At 50.2% G+C, this 18,166-nt stretch overlaps 7 protein-coding genes across 7 annotated transcripts; 1 reads left to right on the top strand and 6 right to left on the bottom strand.

The window, feature by feature from the left end:
• Positions 1 to 92: 92 nt before the first annotated feature.
• N7525_010305 (Auxin Efflux Carrier superfamily) lies at positions 93 to 2,030 on the bottom strand (the record flags this gene model as incomplete). Its single annotated transcript, XM_002561721.1, has 4 exons — positions 93 to 162; positions 256 to 1,484; positions 1,548 to 1,714; positions 1,769 to 2,030. The coding sequence occupies 4 exons, from the start codon at positions 2,028 to 2,030 to the stop codon at positions 93 to 95; spliced, it is 1,728 nt and encodes a 575-aa protein (XP_002561767.1).
• A 602-nt stretch (positions 2,031 to 2,632) lies between these two features.
• Positions 2,633 to 4,264, bottom strand: N7525_010304 (phosphatidylserine decarboxylase 1; the record flags this gene model as incomplete). Its single annotated transcript, XM_002561722.1, has 1 exon — positions 2,633 to 4,264. The coding sequence occupies one exon, from the start codon at positions 4,262 to 4,264 to the stop codon at positions 2,633 to 2,635; it is 1,632 nt and encodes a 543-aa protein (XP_002561768.1).
• A 371-nt stretch (positions 4,265 to 4,635) lies between these two features.
• On the top strand, positions 4,636 to 6,367 carry N7525_010303 (uncharacterized protein; the record flags this gene model as incomplete). The annotated part of the gene is made up of 2 exons (XM_002561723.2): positions 4,636 to 4,902; positions 4,970 to 6,367. The coding sequence occupies 2 exons, from the start codon at positions 4,636 to 4,638 to the stop codon at positions 6,365 to 6,367; spliced, it is 1,665 nt and encodes a 554-aa protein (XP_002561769.1).
• A 472-nt stretch (positions 6,368 to 6,839) lies between these two features.
• On the bottom strand, positions 6,840 to 8,306 carry N7525_010302 (uncharacterized protein; the record flags this gene model as incomplete). The annotated part of the gene is made up of 4 exons (XM_002561724.2): positions 6,840 to 6,927; positions 6,998 to 7,585; positions 7,712 to 8,040; positions 8,094 to 8,306. The coding sequence occupies 4 exons, from the start codon at positions 8,304 to 8,306 to the stop codon at positions 6,840 to 6,842; spliced, it is 1,218 nt and encodes a 405-aa protein (XP_002561770.2).
• Positions 8,307 to 8,482: 176 nt separating this feature from the next.
• On the bottom strand, positions 8,483 to 9,221 carry N7525_010301 (40S ribosomal protein uS8; the record flags this gene model as incomplete). Its single annotated transcript, XM_002561725.1, has 3 exons — positions 8,483 to 8,672; positions 8,734 to 8,803; positions 9,089 to 9,221. 3 exons carry the CDS (start codon positions 9,219 to 9,221, stop codon positions 8,483 to 8,485), a joined length of 393 nt encoding a protein of 130 aa, XP_002561771.1.
• Positions 9,222 to 10,605: 1,384 nt separating this feature from the next.
• N7525_010300 (karyopherin beta) lies at positions 10,606 to 13,593 on the bottom strand (the record flags this gene model as incomplete). Its single annotated transcript, XM_002561727.1, has 7 exons — positions 10,606 to 10,786; positions 10,838 to 10,946; positions 11,005 to 11,242; positions 11,302 to 11,851; positions 11,907 to 12,532; positions 12,596 to 13,402; positions 13,495 to 13,593. The coding sequence occupies 7 exons, from the start codon at positions 13,591 to 13,593 to the stop codon at positions 10,606 to 10,608; spliced, it is 2,610 nt and encodes an 869-aa protein (XP_002561773.1).
• Positions 13,594 to 15,457: 1,864 nt separating this feature from the next.
• On the bottom strand, positions 15,458 to 17,758 carry N7525_010299 (putative phenol monooxygenase; the record flags this gene model as incomplete). The annotated part of the gene is made up of 5 exons (XM_002561728.2): positions 15,458 to 15,846; positions 15,939 to 16,392; positions 16,452 to 16,474; positions 16,532 to 17,498; positions 17,630 to 17,758. The coding sequence occupies 5 exons, from the start codon at positions 17,756 to 17,758 to the stop codon at positions 15,458 to 15,460; spliced, it is 1,962 nt and encodes a 653-aa protein (XP_002561774.2).
• Positions 17,759 to 18,166: the final 408 nt, after the last annotated feature.

Genomic DNA, 18,166 nt, shown 5'->3' with positions numbered 1-18,166 from the left:
TAGTTACAAGAATGTCCAAAGAGAGCGAATATAGAAACCCCGGAAAAAAGAAGCACTACAAGAGAAAGACAAGCTTCGGCAAAGCAAAGAGTCTACGAAGAGGCGGCCCACTCGACGACCTCCATAGCGCACATGACAAGCACAAGGGTTGAGGGGAGGATCCTGGAAGGAAGAAGAAGCCAGGTTAGCAATGATCGATGCATGAGATCGACGACTAGTGTCCTTTCTCTGTAAATATGACGAATAACGACTTACCAGACAACATAACTCTGGAACAAGAGTTTCGACATAGCACCAACATAAACATTATTGATCTGACAGATCTGCGCCAACTGCAATGCTGACGGCGCACCCGTAAGCAGGAAGCAGACAATAATAAAAATCGGATCATCGAGGATACTAATCGGCACGAACTTGGCCATAAGCGCCAAAATCGGCGCCATGATAAGAGTCGGGAGAAGCATGCGCGCAACAAGTGAAGCAATGATAAGCTTGCGTTCGTCGCGCGGATGTTCCACGTCCGCTAGCGCCTCTTCGGGGATGGTATTGCGTGCAAGGTTCGCGCCGAGCACGACCAGGATCAGCGGCACGGCGACCTGTCCATTCTGCTCGATTGCGCGGGTAACTGAGTTGCGAACGAAGGTGCCCTCGTGGAAGAAGAGACGCTGGAGCGTTGGGACGGAAGCAACGACGATTGATACTAGCATTGCCCACAGCGGCGGGTTCATGAAGTCCCATAAGCCATGGAGGAAGCGGCGCAGTCCGAGCGAGGCTGATGCTAGACCCTTTTGGACCTTTGGTGAAAGACGCGCGTGAAGGGCGTTAGTTTTCTTCTCTCGCCACTGGCTCAGACGGTCTCGCGACCTGCGCAGAGATGCTTTGCAGCGCTGGAAACACGTTTTCTCGGCTTCCTCGGCTTCGCGCGCGGTGGTTTCGACATCAGGGAACTGAAGGATGTCGCCTTGGGAGCTTTGACGGGGGAGGAATGGCCCGGCGGGTGGTGGTCCAATCGCTGACGGTGCATTGTCTGAGTCGTCGTCTGAGTGGGCGGAGGACAGCTTCGAGTATGAATACGTTCGCGTTGACACGGGTGTTTGGTCGCCGGATGGGAACCGGTGGTCGGTGTGTGTTGCGTGGGCATGGAGTAGATCGTCAGAGCTGCGTGTGCGAACTAGCGGTTCGTCCGGATCTGTCTGGTCCGGATTGTCGCTGTACCGTGCCTGACCTTGCTCGATGACTGATTGGCCACTCTCTTCGCGCTCCACCTCCTCGATGTATCGGTCCTTAGGCGCTAAGAGAACGTGGTATCCCCAACTCCAGCGCACGAGCTGACCTAGCTGCTGGAAGATGAGCAGGTATAGAATGCCACGTGCGGCGACTTCGTCATCGTTGTCGTTTGGGAGCCGATCCCAGTGGAGGCCTTTGAGGGTCTGTGAGAGCGACATGACCAGAGAGATCGGAAGAGAGTTTGAATTGCCAAAGACCTATAGAGAGTGTCGTTAGAATTAGATATTCAACTCTCCCAAATGGCATGGCGCATCACATACCGCCATGGCGGCCACAAAATTCGATTGCCGCTTCTTGAAGCGGCAACATTTTGCGACAACGAAGGAACAGATGTATGAGACGAATGTTTGGACAATAAAAATAACCGGGATGATAGCCAGGTCCGTCAGCTTCTCGGCGGTTAGTTGCGAGCCCAATTTGGTAAAAACTGTCGAACAAAATCAGCTATGTTATAGAAATATCCCACGAGAGCAATCCATACTGAGGCAAGGGGTGAACAGAGTCACATTGAGGTTTGCCACCAGCTTTTGGGCATCGGCATCAAACATGCCCTGACGGGCAGCAATATAACCAGGGAGGCTGACGCAGACAACTTCCAGTACAGCTGAGAAGACGAGCAGCACTAATTGTAAAAATGGGGGATGACTTTCATGGGCGCTTATGAAGAAGCTGTTGACGCCCATTGGGGCCTGGGCAATAGCGTTGACATTTTGAAATGATCGGGGTGAATTAAAGATGGCCATCAAGAGAAGGATAGATGGGGGGAGAAACACGAGAAGAAGTTTAAAAGGAGAGAATCCTTGATTTAGAGTATGGAAGCTTGGCATCTGGGCAGTCTCGCCCACGTTGATAGCTGTTTGGTGGACATTGGCTGAAGGTTTTGACTATTTTCACTGCATTTGACCTGCATTCACTTGTGATATATGAGATGGGTGATTTTAAATGTCAATCTCTACTACTTCTGACTTGTACCTACATGACCCTACCTAGATAGTAACATCTTGTCCAACTTGGAGGAGCTGAAGGGGCAATCAGCGATGACGGCATTTGGGAGGCGATAGCATCACGCCAAGACCTGGCCTGTGCTGATCCCAATTAGGAAATGTCGATGTTGATAGTACATTTCCTTCAGTTGATAGATCAAAAAGAAAGGAAAAAGGAAAAAAGGAAAAAGGAAAAAAAAAAAAATACCGTGATTAAAAACTAAATGCTCAAGACCCCTGACAATCGAGAAAAAGGACTGGTATAGTACAAGAAAACAGACCTACAAAACACGTATGTTGTAGGCCAAGACCACAATAAGCTATCGCTGTCGGCTGGGCACCGGGGCTGTGCAACATGCATTTTACGTCTCACCAACGAAGCCCAATTTCTCGCCTACCTTGATGCGCTGGCCCTTCTCAATACTCCAAGTCCACCCATCACTTGGGGCATCTTCAGGCCAGCCGGCATCAATAGACTTGCGAGTTCCAAGTGGGGCCTCGAACACAAGTACAATTGAGCTGCCAAGTTGGAACCCGCCCATCTCTTCTCCACGTTGCAGGGGATGTCCATTAAGCGTTCGGCTGGCGTGGCGATAAGTCGCCTCCACAAAGCCAGGATATTGCTCACCTCGCTTAGAAGCCAAGGCCGCTGCCATGTCCGCAGCGGTATCAGTCAACAGGCTGTTCGTGCGCAATTCCGAGTCAAAGTTGATTTTAATGGAGCCTACATTGGTGGCTCCGACTGGTGTGTAACTGAAGAAACCCCACCGCCATCGGCCAAGGAGTGCAACTCGCTCGTTGAGGGTGAATAGTCCGGGTAGATGCTTCTGCAAATATGGTGAAACCGAGTATAACTCGCCAGCAAAGTGGCGGCGGCTCTCGACCACCCAGGGAGCGGGAGAGTGGAAACGGTGGTAGTCACCGGGTGCTAGGTAGATCACAACGTAGAACAGGGCATGGTTGGCTGCGGTTTTGGGCGCGTACCAGGGTGTCCCATCGCCACGGGCCAGGTCCTCTTGCACCTGGATTTCCGAGGTTGACTTGGATACCGTTGAAGCATCCAATGAACCACGTCGTTTGGGAGCATCAGTTTCTCCCGAGAGAAGGCTCGGGAGAGTGTAGGAGATCCCATTCATGCGCGCAAACTCTTCATGCGCAGCCATGTTCTCAACATCCTTTTGGGTTTCTTTCCGGCCCTGGTCCGTGAGCCGATTGGTGTGGTCAGCGTGCGCAGGCGTAGCTGATCCTAGTAGAGCGTCCAGACTGTATGTCATTCCCTTGACTTGCTCAACCTCGCCCCGCTCAATCATTCCAAATTGTAAGATTCGGCCGTCGGAGGGAGCCAGAAGAGCACGAGGGTCGGGGTCCAATGGCCGAACGCCAGGCTTCAACTTACGGTAGAAGAATGCCGCCAGATTCGGGTAGGTGTGTAGGTCGGGCTCAGCAACCTCCTCAAGGTTGACGCCAAAGGCCCAAGAATAGAGCTTGAATCCAGGAACGCGGAGGTAGTAAGGAAGTTCGATTTCGTTGAACCGACCCCATAGACGCGACATGGCCTTCAGGGGGAGAGTGGACATGATCTGTACGTGCCATGGGCCTGAGAGGCTGATCCTCGGACGAGGAGGTGGCCGTTTTCCCTCTTCCCATTCATCGCCGGCTGCATCGCGAGCCAGCCGATCCCGTTCCGCACGTTGTGTTTTGTAGAAAGATAGCAACCCTAGCAAACCGATTCCGAGTCCGACGGGGATGGGATACCATTCGACTTTGGTATTGCGCAGAGCGAAACCGAGCCTTGAGCCAAATCCTCCTCTGTTATTTTCGGAGTTATTGTCCTTGTGATATGGTCTCCATGATTTAGACGAAAAATGCCGGAGGCTGGCTTTGTGACGGGCCGTGGCCCGGAACGAAAGAACCTCCATCGACGCAGCGCCTATCCGAGGGGCAGCCGGAGGGCAATGAAGGAGAGACAAGGAAGTAAAAAGGCGCTTGGCCATAATGTTTAATCCATCGGCCTGGAGCGCTAAAATCGACCCCTAAGCCTAAGAGCGTTTTTTTCCGAAATGGGGAAACATGTTGTTGCCGATTGACCGCCCGGCAGAATTGCACGTGGAGATGCAATGGCCTGTCTTTCTCTCGATATCTAAATCCATTTCATTATAAATGAGCGTCTCTGCGAATCTGACTCTTTGCATATTCTGTCGTCTTGTATCGTTCTTTCCACTTCCTTCCTGGCTCCTATAGAGTCTTACAGAGGACATTACGACATCGACATCGCTTATCGATCTATTGATGCCAGATATCAGCAACTAGTTAGATCAGCTCTATATCGGCTTTTTAGCCTGCGAACAATTACAGCTCTGAAGGAATGGCAACAGGATCACCATCCCAGCCCATGGTAGAGGGAGACGCGCCGAGCACAATCACTCTTCACATACTCTGCCAGTCTCTACCCCCTCCAAGCCGGTTTACGCTCGAAAACGTTCCACTCTCCTCCACAATCGCACAGCTCAAGGGCCGGATCGAACAGTCCTTTCCGAATAATCCTCAAGCGTCGCATCAGAGACTCATCTACAGAGGGAAACCCCTAACTGTCGATGACGCAACACTCAGAGCAGTAGTCTCATCTATGGAGGTAAGTAACTTGCTCCTAACCCGCGCCACATGACCTTTCAGCCTAACTGAACGGTATCTATTTCCAGAATGGCACTGATAGTATGCACCTCGTGTTGCCACCTGAGCCAATACACAGAGAAGCAGCTCCTGGCTCCGAGATACCGCAAAATTCGCCCCTCGGGAACTCTGCTCAAGCTTCCACTTCCTCTTCCACATGGTTGGATCACTCCAATTCTGACGCTTCAGTGACCGTATCCAATGTGCCATCATACTCTAGCATTCCCAGGACAATCGGTGCCACTCCAACTTCTGCACACGTTACAATCAATCAATATATCAACAGCTCTTCACCTAACCGGCACTCAACAACTACAAATGCACCTGAAGCCGATGGCGCAGATGTCTCTCAGCACGTTCTCACTTTACGACGACATATCGAGGAGATTGAGGGACAACTGGACCGACGTATCATGCCATCCATAGGGAATATCATTCGTATACGGAACCAGCTTCTTGAGATTCAAGATGCACGACCTGCAAGACAACTTCCTCTACCTGGTATTGCGGAACTGGTCGGCCGTATTCTTGATGCTCAACAACGGGCCCGTCTAATGGAATATATGCAGCAAGAGCAGTCGCAGGCAGGCGTTCCAGTACAAGCCCCCATTACCCAAAGCGTTTCGAACACGTTCGCACCAGGCTCCATGCAATTCTTCATGCTGGCCTCGCCGACGGGTGAAAGACATCTCGTGAGACAACCCTGGGTAACCCAACCCACAGCGCAGCGGGCGGGCTCGCCCAATATAGCCCCCACTAACGAGCCCGGCGCGCCTCAAGCACCTCAAGCACCTCAAGCACTCAACCAAAACGTAGCGGTGGTCCAGAACGCGCTCCGCCAAGCAATGCTCAACCAACAGCGCAGAGGCAACAATGTCGAACACGCCGGTCTGGCACGACACATCCGCCGCATTTGGCTGTTCACTCGTCTATGGCTCTTCTGCTACCTCACCAGCGCCCCTGGCACCTGGAGGCGTTACATCTTCGTCGGCATTGCCTTGCTTGTGACATTCTTTTCGGAGACAAATATCCCGCGGCAGTTTGCGACTTCGATTGTTAGCCCCATCCAACGCCATCTCGAGGGCCTCACCCATGCCGGTGGCCCGGCAGATCGAGCCACTCAAACTGGAGCCAATGACACTGCTGTGGGGTTCAATATTTGGGACCAGATACGCCGTGTGGAGCGAGCTCTTGTTTTCCTTTTTGCGAGTCTAGTTCCTGGTATTGGTGAGCGGCATGTCCAGGCTCGCACTGCGGCAGACCAAGCTTTCTTGGCTGAGCAAGAGCGTCAGGCGCGGGAACGTCAGGAAGAGGAGCAGGAACGGGCTCAAGCTGGTGTGGCGGAGGGCGCAGGGAATGCAGGTGCTGAACAGGAGGAGACCCCTGCTGCGCATGCACAGTTTGAACAGGGTCCAGCAGAGAACTGATCCATAGAGGTATATTTGCTTTCTATATCCATCTCTATATTAGCGGTAGCGTCTTTCATCTAGTTTCTATAGTTGAACTTAAAGTGCACCAAAGTGATACCCATAACAATGTCTTCCACAAATTCAAATTAGCAAGGCGATCAACCCTTTGTTTCAAGTCAATTGTCCATATCGCTTTGACTATATGTTCCTATTATGTACATTATATACAGTTCTAGGCGGCTAGGAAGAAATCTTGTTTTATGTCTATGTTGCCTTTCTCCTGTATCTCTAACAAAGGCTCGTTGAAAACGAGAGCCATCCTGTGAGGCATCAGTTGAGCATTGCAGTAATAGATCATGATAGCTCAACTTGCCGGTTTGTGGTCATTGTTTGAAATCACCGATACTTGATGATCTCAGAAAGATGCAACAACGTCCTCGCTCTATTCACCACATGCCACTGCCCCAGTATAATTCCGTAAATCATGGGCTTACAACTTTGTGACAGCAACATTCGCAGGTGGCTCGGAGGGCGGAGCCATGGGACCCGTATTAAAGGCTTCTTCGCCATCAAAGTGCCTGCCGGAGTCCATATTAATATCTTGACACGACATCAAAGGGAAAGGGAAAAGAAAGGAATCAAACTGACCACCCGCGCTCAGCACCACCACTCAAAAAGCTACAATCCCCATTCGCAACACAATCCCACCCACCCCCAACACCACGTCCATTCCTCCACTGCGGCACGGATCCCGACGCACGAATAAATGTCGTACCTTCAGCAAGCGGCTCCTCACTCGAACTTTCATGCTGATCGCCGCTCTGTGCAGCACTAGGAGTAGAAGCCTCCCTCCTCTTAAATGTACTCAAACCAGCCGTGAAAACATTAAAGTCATCTTCGGAACTGTCATGCGGCATGTGGCCTGTAAGAGCTCGTCCCATGGCAATGAGTGGCGCGGCATGCGCACAGATCAGGACGGACTTGCTCGTTCTTTGGTCTGGTGGCAGCTCTGCTTCTAGGGCGGAGACTTCTGCGTCGATGTCGGCAATTATGCCTTCCAGGGTTGTTGCTACGCGGTTGTGAAGCTGCGCGATTGTCTCACCGCGTCTTGAGGGGATGAGTAGGGGTTTGTAGGTTTGGCTGGCTTCTGTGAGGAGGGTTGGGAAATGGGTGGACATAATTTCGGCGTTTGGGTGGGGCGGGTGGTCGAAGAAGTCTGTTGCACCGAACCATTCCCTAGATTCTAATTAGCTTTCCTGGTAATGGGGTGCTTGTAAAGTGCTGTTTTTCGGGTGAGAGGGGAACGGTTTGGTTGGTAGGATGGAAGGAAGTATAAGTATATAGAGAGGGTATACTACTTACCCTAACCCATTCTCAATTCGTACATCCAGCTCCGCATGCCGATCAATCGACCCAATCTGGCCATTTGGCTGGCTCTTTCCAGACTCGGCTGATATCCTCTTCAGCTCTTCAACAGATGGTTGGATGGTTTGAAGGCAGCGGTAAAAGGGACTCGAGTAGATACGGAGTGGCTTTGGGTGAAATTCAGGGCCAGCAATATGTTCTGCCAGCTCGTGTGACTGGCGCACGCCGTGCGAGGTCAGCGCGGGGTCTGCTGGGTTTCCTGTCGGCGTGGGGAATTGGGCCCTGTATGTACCCGTGCGGAAGTCAATGGTCCAGCTGAGGCGGTGCTGCTATGGTTAGGTCTACAATCCCACAAGAGATGAATGCATAGAGCACATACCCCGTGACGAGTCAGATATATCGTGTCCAAAGGCATGGCGTATGAATGCTGGGGTTGTTCACTATGTACATATATGCTTCCTACTGGGACTCGTTGCGGGGGAAAGGCAGAATGCAGATGCGCCGAGGGCGGTGAAAGCATACCTCGGTCCCGGTCTACAAGAGAAGCAGAAAATGGAGGGTACAGACATTGCAGACCGGAATCTTCTAGCATTGATATACGAGCGAACCATGTACTCTGCAAACCATCAAAAGTGCGGAACAGGGGGTATTTTGTTCACAGCTACAAAGTCCAGATTACATTCCAGGGTCCAGCCCAATACAACCAACGCCATGCATGACCAGTCAAAGCAAGAACTTTTTCTCAATTCTTTTTTAGAACGACTCCATCTAGTAGAAGAAGCCGAGGAGCTTGCCAGCAACGTGCTTGCGGCGAGCCTCCTCGTGGTCCATGATACCAGCGGAGGTGGTCAGGACAACGTAACCGAACTGACGGGAGGGAAGGAGCTGGGTAGCCCACTTCTCGAGGTCACGGAGCTGGACGGGGTAGCGGGGGTTGATGACACCACACTTGTTGAGACTGGAGAATGAAAGTTAGATTCATGTTCCATTTGTACTGATGGATGTATGTAAATACGTACCGGCCGTTGAGCTGGATGACAATCTTGCCGGAGCGGTGGTCATCGACCTCCTCGAACTCGCCAATGTAGCCTGAGAAAGAAAAGAGTCAGCATGTTGTGAAAATTTAAAAGTCGTCAAATACTGAAAAAGCCATAACAGCGCTTTGGAAACGTGTAAGATCTTCACAAATTGATATATCGGACACTTAAAAGGCAGACGTCGTAGGTTGTTTGAGACCGGCCGCCTAGTTATCAGCCCGAATGGGTGGAAACAAATATGCTCAAGACAGGAAATTGAAGGGAAAAAAAGCAATGAAAAAGAAAACGCATGAAAAAGATATGAAAAGACGAAAAGAAAATTTCAAAATCGACGTACCGTGCTTCTGCATGACAGCAAGGAACTTGACGATGACCTTGGAGGAAGGACGGATGAGGACCTGGCGCTTGCCAGCCTTCTCGGCGTTGTTCATGGCGTTAAGCGCATCGTTGAGGACGGAGGTCTTGACCATTTTGGCGGTTTAGTAGAATCGAGATTCTCAAATCGTAACGTTTAAAAGTAAAGATTATGAGGTATCTGTTCGACGAAGGCGGTTCAAGTCAGCCACCACTAGTCTTCGAGCGCAAAGAGTGCCCCTTTTTGCATTGCAAGGAGTTCTTCAGCCCGTGCCGAGTTGGGAGATGCGTATCATCTTGGCTTCCTGGATCGCGATTCCTGGGAATTATCTATAATTCACATGGAAGCAATCTAGACAAGATGATTGCATCCCCAGACTAGCTGAGAGGCTGTTTTGGGGAGGGCATAACACATACCTCGAGAGATGGTCGTCGATGGATGAAGCGGAAGAATTCGACGATCGGTGAAAGTTTGGTTTTCGGGTGGTGCGCGGGTAGGGTTGTGACGCGAGGTAGCCCTTATCGGCCACGTGACGATAAGAATTCATGCTTCCAAGGTTATCCATGCATCTATGTGGGTATGTAAGCTTGGAAGGCATCATCTATTTTCTACCTACATATGTAGCTATAGAACTATGTACATACGTGTAGTTACCTGCAATGTACAATGCAGCTGGGCCTTTAGGGCTCTATTTACATCATATATGTACTAATGAAAGGCAAAAACAAAAATCCCCATTGAAACTTCAAAAGGTAATCATACAGACGTCTCTACTCCAACTACTACTACTAACTCATCGGCACATCATTCACTTATTCCATCCGTGGGCAAGGCTGAGACGGGTGGTTCTATACATGGTCTCCAGCGTGATAGCATGGTGGTGGGCAAATATCGGCGTATACGAGGAAGGGAGATGAAATCAGGGACAGCTTTTTCATGACAAGGACTCTTTTCTGGAGGGGGTGACATGAGGTGGAGGGATACATGAATGGGGAGGGGATACATGAATTCTTGGGCTACATGAGTCGCAATGCTATAAGATGCGAGGGAGGGGGTCTTGTCTAATTAAAAACAACATAGAAGGGGGATTGGGAAAGGTGAAAAGGGGTTGTATCAAGAAGAAAAGGGAAACTCAGACAGGGCCATACAGGAATTGGGAAGGGTAACTCATTCGAACATGTGTCATCAGGAAATGGAGTACCAGCAAAGGGTTTGGAGGAACGGAGTTCGTGACCAAAGGAAGTGATGGGAGGGGAGTCCTGTGCTGGGAAATAAAGGGGAGAGGGATTTGAGGCCATCGCCAAGCGCTCGGGTTCGACAACGTCGAGAACGGGACAGCTACCCTGCACACATCAGGAGCACCAATTTGGTGTGGGCTCAAGCGGCCCAAGGGCCTGTGGCATGAAGGCCAACAGGGCCGATGTGAGTGGCAGATGCTTTGGGCGACGGAATCGGACCAGAAGCACTGGTAATCAACCGCGTGAGGCATAGCGACGGTTTTACGACATGCCAGCACCAATGTTGACCTGGCGCTTGACCTGCTCACGGGTCCAGCGGGCAGTCTCAATTGTGCGCTCGCTGTACTGTCTGGTTGTGCGAGTCTCTCTCACGAGAGCGGTGACCCAGTCGTTGCGGAAGTAGGCAGCGAGCTCGCCGTTGGGGAAGGCATCAGCAAGATCACTGGTGAATAGTTAGTATATGGAATCGAAACTAGAAGCGGCGAAGACATACCCAATAACACCCATGGAAGACCGCATCAGACCTTCGCTGCGGTTGCTCTCCTGGGAGATAATGTGAAGAAGCTGGAAGATAGACTCGATGAAAGGCTGGAGTTGGGTTACTGCGACCTAATTAGCATGCTGACATCGGATCTATGTGGAGAGTAAAGAGCAACGTACTCGAAGGAGTGCCCTTGTAGGACAGAAGAATACCACCCCAAGCATCCATGATGCCTTCACGGAGAGAAACAATATAATCCACCATGTCGTATGGGAGGTCGGCGCTGGTGGTGACGCTGGAGGCCTGCTGGAGAACCTGGCCAACGACCGCCAAGTACGTATCAAAGTTAGTTCCGATGGCCTGGGCAATATCGCCGAAGGTCTCAAGAATAGCAGGCTTGAGCTGGTTGGTGGAAGTCTGTTTGGGAGATTAGCATTGGATGTCAACGACGGTATATCTGAGAGGAACAATCTCACCTGGAGAGTCTTGAGTAGGAGGTTCATGAAGGTGTCACAGTAAGGCTGGACCTTCTCGTTCAAAGCACGAGCAATGTCACTGACCAAGCCGATGGCCATAGAGCAGAGACCGGGCTCTTCCTGGTTGCCCAGGGCGTTATACAGGAACGGGCTGAATGACTCCATGTACTTGATGAAATCGTCCTCAAGAGCACTGGCAATAGCACCAACAGTGGCAAAGACGACATCCGGCACGCTCGACTTGGCGCCAACGGTAGTTAGAACCTGAAGCAACACGCTCATAATACGGTCAGCCTGAGGCTTGATCTCGCCCTCGAAGCGCTGGACGATGGCCAGAATGACACTGATCAAGCTAGTCTGCATCTCCTCCAGTAGAATACGGTCCTCGGCGCTAACGACCTGCTGCTGCATCGGAATAGTGTGCTCAAGGCGCTGGATAATAACATCCGAAAGAGTGGCAACCATGGGCAGGCTGTCATTGGCAGAGTTCATAACAAAGGAGTTGAGAACTTCGTATCCAGCAGTACGGAGCTGGTTATCGGCGTCTTGTCTGTACGGTCGTTAGATGAAAGTAATCAAAATGATATCACTCAGGGAAAACATACCGCTCGGTCACAGTCAGTAGGGACTTCACACTGTCCTCAAAGTGCTTCGACAGAGGGTTGGTCTGCGAGCCATCGTCACCAGCGAATCGGTCTGCGACGTTCATAAGAGCCCAGCAGCAGGAGCTGGCAATCTTGGGGGAGTTGGCGAGGCCGTTGAACAGACACGAGATAAGCGGCTGAAGGTGGACCTCGGGGTCGAGAACCTCGGGGCAGCAGTCGCACACGCGACCCAGGGCGTAGGCAGTGGAGTCCCGGACGGGGATGGAGCTATCCTCCATCATGCCAAGCAAAACAGACAAGGCTTGTTTGATCAGAGGCTCCAGAACGCTAGGTTCCGGGCCTTCCATGATAGCGCCGAAAGCAGCGACAGCGGCATCACGACGGTGCCAGTCCTCGTTGCGGATGTTCTCCTCGACGAAAGTCACGACGGGCTGGATGACATCACCCTGCACACACTGGGCGTAAAGCTGCATAGCCTGGTAAGCAGCGCGGGAAACATTGTACTCATCATCACCAGCATCCTCGTCCTGTCGGCACATAGATTGCAGCAAGACAGGAACAACCTCGCGGGTAGCGACGCGAGCAAATCCGAAGAAAGGACGAGCCTCGACACCCTCTTGCTGAGCCTATAAGAAACATAACGTCAGTAAACGGCCAAAGCTACTCGGACTCGTGCGCTTGGCACATACCTCAACGTTGTCATCCTCGATGGCAATCTCCTCTTCGCAAACAGTACACCAGAACTCAATGGCGAGCTTGGCGACTTCCTCCTCCTCGCTCTTCATGCCCATGATGCTCAGGCCAAACAGAGCCTTCTCCATGTAGAAGCGCATCTTGTCGTAGTAGGATCCCATGATGCGGTTCAAGCAGCCGAATGCAGCAGCCTGCACACGGACCTCATCGGCCTGGGTGGCCTCGCAGACGACCTGCATAATGTAGTTGCGCTCTCCCTCGTTGTCCATGTTGGTTCGCACGAAATCCACGGCATCACTGAGAGCGGCGATAGCAGCGTAACGGACATCCATGTTCGGCTCCTCGCGCCGAGCACCCTGGACGACCGCAGTAAGGATAGCATTGGAGTGTTGTGTCAGGCTGGCGCGAAGATCGGGATCTTGCGACTCGCAGATGTAACCGATGGTAGTGAGAGAAGACTGCTTCAACGCGTCGTTTCCACTGGCGACATTTTGGACAAGGATGCCCATCAAGTCGGCCCATTCACCACGCGGCAACTCGATAGCGGCAATGGAAACAATCAGTGTGGCGGCGGCATTTCCAGCGCGAGCATCGGGTGAATGCAGGGTCTTGAGTGCAAGCTGTTTGACCTGCGTCTTGGTCTCGGCGTTGATGCTCTGGGCCCATCGGAGCTGCACTTCGCGCAACTTGGCCTGATCCCGGAAAGTGAAAGCGTTCTTCAAAGCGATACCGGCAGCGACACGGATGTGAGCGGGGCTGCTCTCGTTAGCGAGCTCTTGGCCGAGGGTAACGAGGTAGGCGGCCTATCAGGCGACAGAAGTATCAGTATTTGGATCCTAGGGAAACCTTTCATGACTCGTGGTAGGACGAGAGGGGGTAAAGGGGAGATACATACGAAGTCAACCTCCGCGGCATGGGCGAGTTGCTGTTCGGCATTGCTACGCTCAGCCGCATCTGGCGCGAGGGTACTCTGCAACACCTGACGGGCGTCCATGATGTGCAAAGAAATGAAGGATGTGGGGTGGTGAGAGAAAAAAGAAGGAAAAAAGAGGTGGAGAAAGGATTAGAAAAAAAAGTATTTGAAACCCCTCTGGACCCGGATCAATCAAAGGGTTCGACACTCGGTGATCACCACGGTAGAAGCAGTGGTGGGAAGAGGATTTCCTGTGGAAGAGGTGGGAAGAAGGGACGGGTGTTTTTGTGGATATGACGAGGCGGCATGCACTAGGTCTTTCCGCGACAAGAGGCAGAGAGAGGAAAAGGTGCCTTGAGTGCACGCCCAGATTTCAACACACAAATAATTTTAGGTGGTAAAGTCTGGAGAAGATGGGAATAGCTGTAGAAGTGCAAGATATGTGAAGAGACTAAAACAAAGATTCGAAGCAAGAAAGACCACAATGGGTGAGGTTCTACGGGGGTCGCCTTCTGATTGGCGGGGTTAGTCAGGTTCACGTGATCTCCAAAGTTTCTGCCTCAGGCGGTGGGACTCACTTGCTCGAGGACTTTGGCTATGAAAAAAAAAAAGTGATAGGTCTGAGAAATTCGAGAACATGCTCCTATTTTAATGATTCCGAAAATTTGCAGCTCTGTACAGAGTACCTCTTTCTCACTGCACTTTGTAGCTCGGGGATCCTTAGTGCTGAGTGTCCAGCTAATGCAGATTGCGCGCTTGAATCTCCACTGGATTTCTGAAGAGTCTCACAACTGTATCAAGACTCACACAAAGAAGTATCATGGTAGTAAAGCCCTACCAGTAGAGTGCCCTGTACGATCTATGGCTTTTGCCACATTCTTATATGATGAGTCTACTGCCGCGTGGTACTTATCCTTTTTAAAGATTATAACGAGAAGAAAAAGATATACCTACATAAACAAAGGCAAGGTCTCTTTCCCACCATGCGATAGCCTCTTTTCATCGCTCCCGTGATATCGACTACGAAAACTGCTAGTTAGTAGGTAAGAGATAGAGGCGGCGGGTTAAAGCTTCAGATGCTGCCTTTTTCTACGATTTTACTGCAGACCCTGTTTTCCCACCAAAACTGACCAATTTTGAACCCTATTCTCTCAATAAGTTTATATTGTAACATATTTTTATTATTATCTATTAATATTTATCATTTAAAACCTAAGATAATATATTATAGATTATATCAGTAAGTATTTTTGATAGAGAGTAGTCAATTTTCAAAGTTTGACAAAAGATTCTAATCGCGAGTTTAGTATGGGAGCCACTATATATAATAGAGATTCATCTTGACATTTACACGTTAATCAGTCACCGCTCAATAGCCATACATGTACATATTGGACCATTCGGAAAGAAATATTTGGTTAATCTGATAATAAATTTTTATTAAAAATTATCTAAAAAATTATCACAATATAAATTTATTGAGAGAATAGGGTCCAAATTTGGTCAGTTTTGGTGGGAAAACAGGGTGTGGGAAGATAATAATCCCTATGTATATAAACCAGATTGATTTATGCTTTCTATAATGTTTTCGATGCTCAGTCTGGGGAGGGGTAGTGTTGACATACATGGGATGTCTTTATGTTTTTGTCTCTTTATATATGCAGACTGAGCCTTTTGCTAGTTTGCTATTCTCTTTGTCCACGGAGGCTTCATATACAGCCTCCGTTCCACAGATTCATTGTCACCTTTCTTCTTTCCAAATTTCCCATGCTAGTAGTATCTAGTATCTCCAGTATCGTAGCGCTCAACACGAACGTAGAGTCTGCTCGCGCTGCGCTGAAGGGTCGTCCGCCCAGACAACGTCTCAGATAGCACCCCCAATGGATCAATGCATGTAAGCCTCGTCAGTCTAAGTCAATCAGACAGGACAAGTAGCCGTGATACTTCAAACAGTTCTCAGACATCTTTCAAGATATTTCTCTATCCTGGAAACATTGCCCAGAGCTGCAATTACCCCAACATATCCGTCTGGGCGAACAACAGCCAGCGCACCACGAGCTGGATCTACGCCGAACACTTTGTATGCGTCATCGAGGGTGTAGCCATCGTAAAATGACATTTCTGAATGCTGCTTGACCGAAGATGGAATATCATTCCATTCAAAGAATCTAGGTTGCTTTGGGTGAATGACAACCTGCTCGATAATCGATGGTGGGAATCGTGGGATCACCGATATGCCAATAAAATCAAGCGTTTGAGCGGATGTTCCTGCAGGCTCAAGCAGGTCATCCGATGTCAGACACAGAATGCGAAATCGACCGGTGGAGGTAAAATCTGCCAACGACCGATGAGGAGTTAGCGGGATCCTCATCAAAGCTTGGTTATAGCACGGAAAAAGAAGCTGCCTTTACGGCGGCGAAACTGACCATCTTGCAGGTCTCGACGGTTCCCGTCCGTGTGCCTTCTGACTTTTACATTCAGTAACCTTCTGCCCGGCCTCAAAATGCCAGAAAGAAACCCTGTTCCTTCAATAGGGTTTGCAACTCCTTCATCGAAGCCTTTTTGCACGAAAATGTTGTCTGGATATTCAATACCACAACCGCTAGTGAAGCCGTTTCCAGTGCTGAAGACTTCCAGAAATCGATCGTGAGTGAGGTCTCCAACTTCCTTCTCCGTAGATCCCATCTTTCCCGAGAACATGGAAGAAAATGCGCGGTCAAAATCGATAAGCTGTTGAGCAATCGTGTGTCGTTCGACATGATAGGTATCGAGGACAGTGTCACTGTTTGTTGAGGCTGGTGTGAGACCGTTAACGTCGTATGCTAGCTTCCAGGCAAGATTGTAGGAATCCATCATCGACACATTCATACCCTGGCCGGCCTATTTTGTGACTGACTGTCAGTTTCATATATTATTGAAGACATCTTCAGGGCACATACTTTGGGGCTATGCGTATGGCAAGCTACAAGATAGGATCAGTACTAGACAGCGGGACCGAGGCGAGCGGGTATTGGCTTACCATCTCCAACAATGAAAACGCGGTTGATTCCATTTGAATCCTTCACAGTGAAATCGTTCGACACTCGTTGACCAATCTGATAAGCAGCCCACCAATCCACAGCTCCATTGATTTTGGGTCTGATGAAATACGGCTCGAATGCTGCGGTTGCGAACTTCAAGATGTCTTCCAGAGTGATTTTGCTTCTTCGGGCTCGGGCATCATTGGGTTGCTGTGGGCTTTCCATACCTTGATTGTCGTCCCTATTGATATCTCCGGGGATCTGGACATATAAACGGGTTAGGAAGTCCCCAGTGGCTATGCGCTCACGCGGGATGATCATCACCGAGCCTGCCGGCGAATGAATGGCTGTCCGCCTTCTGATGTCAGGAAAATCGGTGTCAACAACCAGATCAACCACACCCCATATATGATCAAGAGACTCTCCATCTAGACGAAGGCCCATACTCCTCCGAACCACCGAATGGGCCCCATCCGCACCCACCAGCCTCTTCGTGCGAATCGTTCGTTGCTGTCCATCTGTCTCAATCTCGGCCATTACTGGAAAGTTCGCGTCACCAGCTTCATCGATTGTAACGTTGAGAAGCTTGGTGTTTCTCAACACTCCCCTTTTCGAATATCTGAGCAAATCTGTCTCAAGAATACGTTCAATCCGACCTTGGTGGATTGTGACTTCGAATGGAAATCGAGCAGGAACGGCAACGTCAGGGATGATTGCAGTGCGCTCTATGACTTTTTCTATGTCCTTTGAAGGATTCCAGAAAGCGACCTCCCACATCTGACACCCCTCTGTCAGGATCTCGTCAGAGAGGCCAAGAGATTTCAGGACTTCTAGCGTGCGTGGCTGCAGTCCATCGGCCTGCCCTGACTTCAAGGTTCCGGGCTTCGAGTCGATGCAGAGAAGAGATTCATCGCTGAGACCGTAGCGTGCCAGGAGCAGTTCCAGCATAAGCCCTGCGGGACCAGCCTATGGAAGTCAATTTTCAGTCGATGAGTTCGATTTGCAAGACTCTTGCGAATAGAGAAAAAGCGCAGAGGAACAGGTGTATGACAGAAGGGGGTAAATATGCCACTTCACAGATCAATATCAATACGTACTCCAACAATGACGGTCTCGTATTTTTCTTGGTCCCGAAACTCTGGGTTGAGTCGGGGAAGCGGAGGTGCAAAAGAAGGAAGCACTCGCAGTTCCCGCGAGGACGTGGAACATTCAGTAAAGACTGGCATGGCAATTTTGATCTTTCGACTTTCGATTTTCCTTGGGATGGCCAAGCTGGCTTAGAGGTACCACCCCGGACTTTTTATGTGGTCATTGTTTGTGGGGATAAGCTTCTCCGCACTCTACCTAGGTATACATCCGATAAGTCATATATCCGATTTGTAGACTATCATGTACATATCACGCCGATCAGCGTTTTCGCCGACATTGTAAGCCTAGCTCACCTACTAGTGTTGTGGGTCTCGAGTACGTATGTGCTATGCGTCCAAATTATTAATGCTTTGATAATCCTGGTACTCCATTTTTGTCGGCTATAACTTGCAAATGACAGTGACCGATCTATGCTTCTGTCGGCATTGCGGAATAACCGCTCTCTATTTCTACGACCCTACTCTTCCAAATAACTCAATCCCACA

The sequence above is a fragment of the Penicillium rubens genome (assembly GCF_028828025.1).
Source record: "Penicillium rubens strain IBT 27055 chromosome Unknown utg000004l_segment0_segment0, whole genome shotgun sequence".
Taxonomy (NCBI): domain Eukaryota; kingdom Fungi; phylum Ascomycota; class Eurotiomycetes; order Eurotiales; family Aspergillaceae; genus Penicillium; species Penicillium rubens.
Note: the sequence above shows the minus strand (reverse complement) of the source record. Positions and strands in the feature narration are given on the sequence as shown.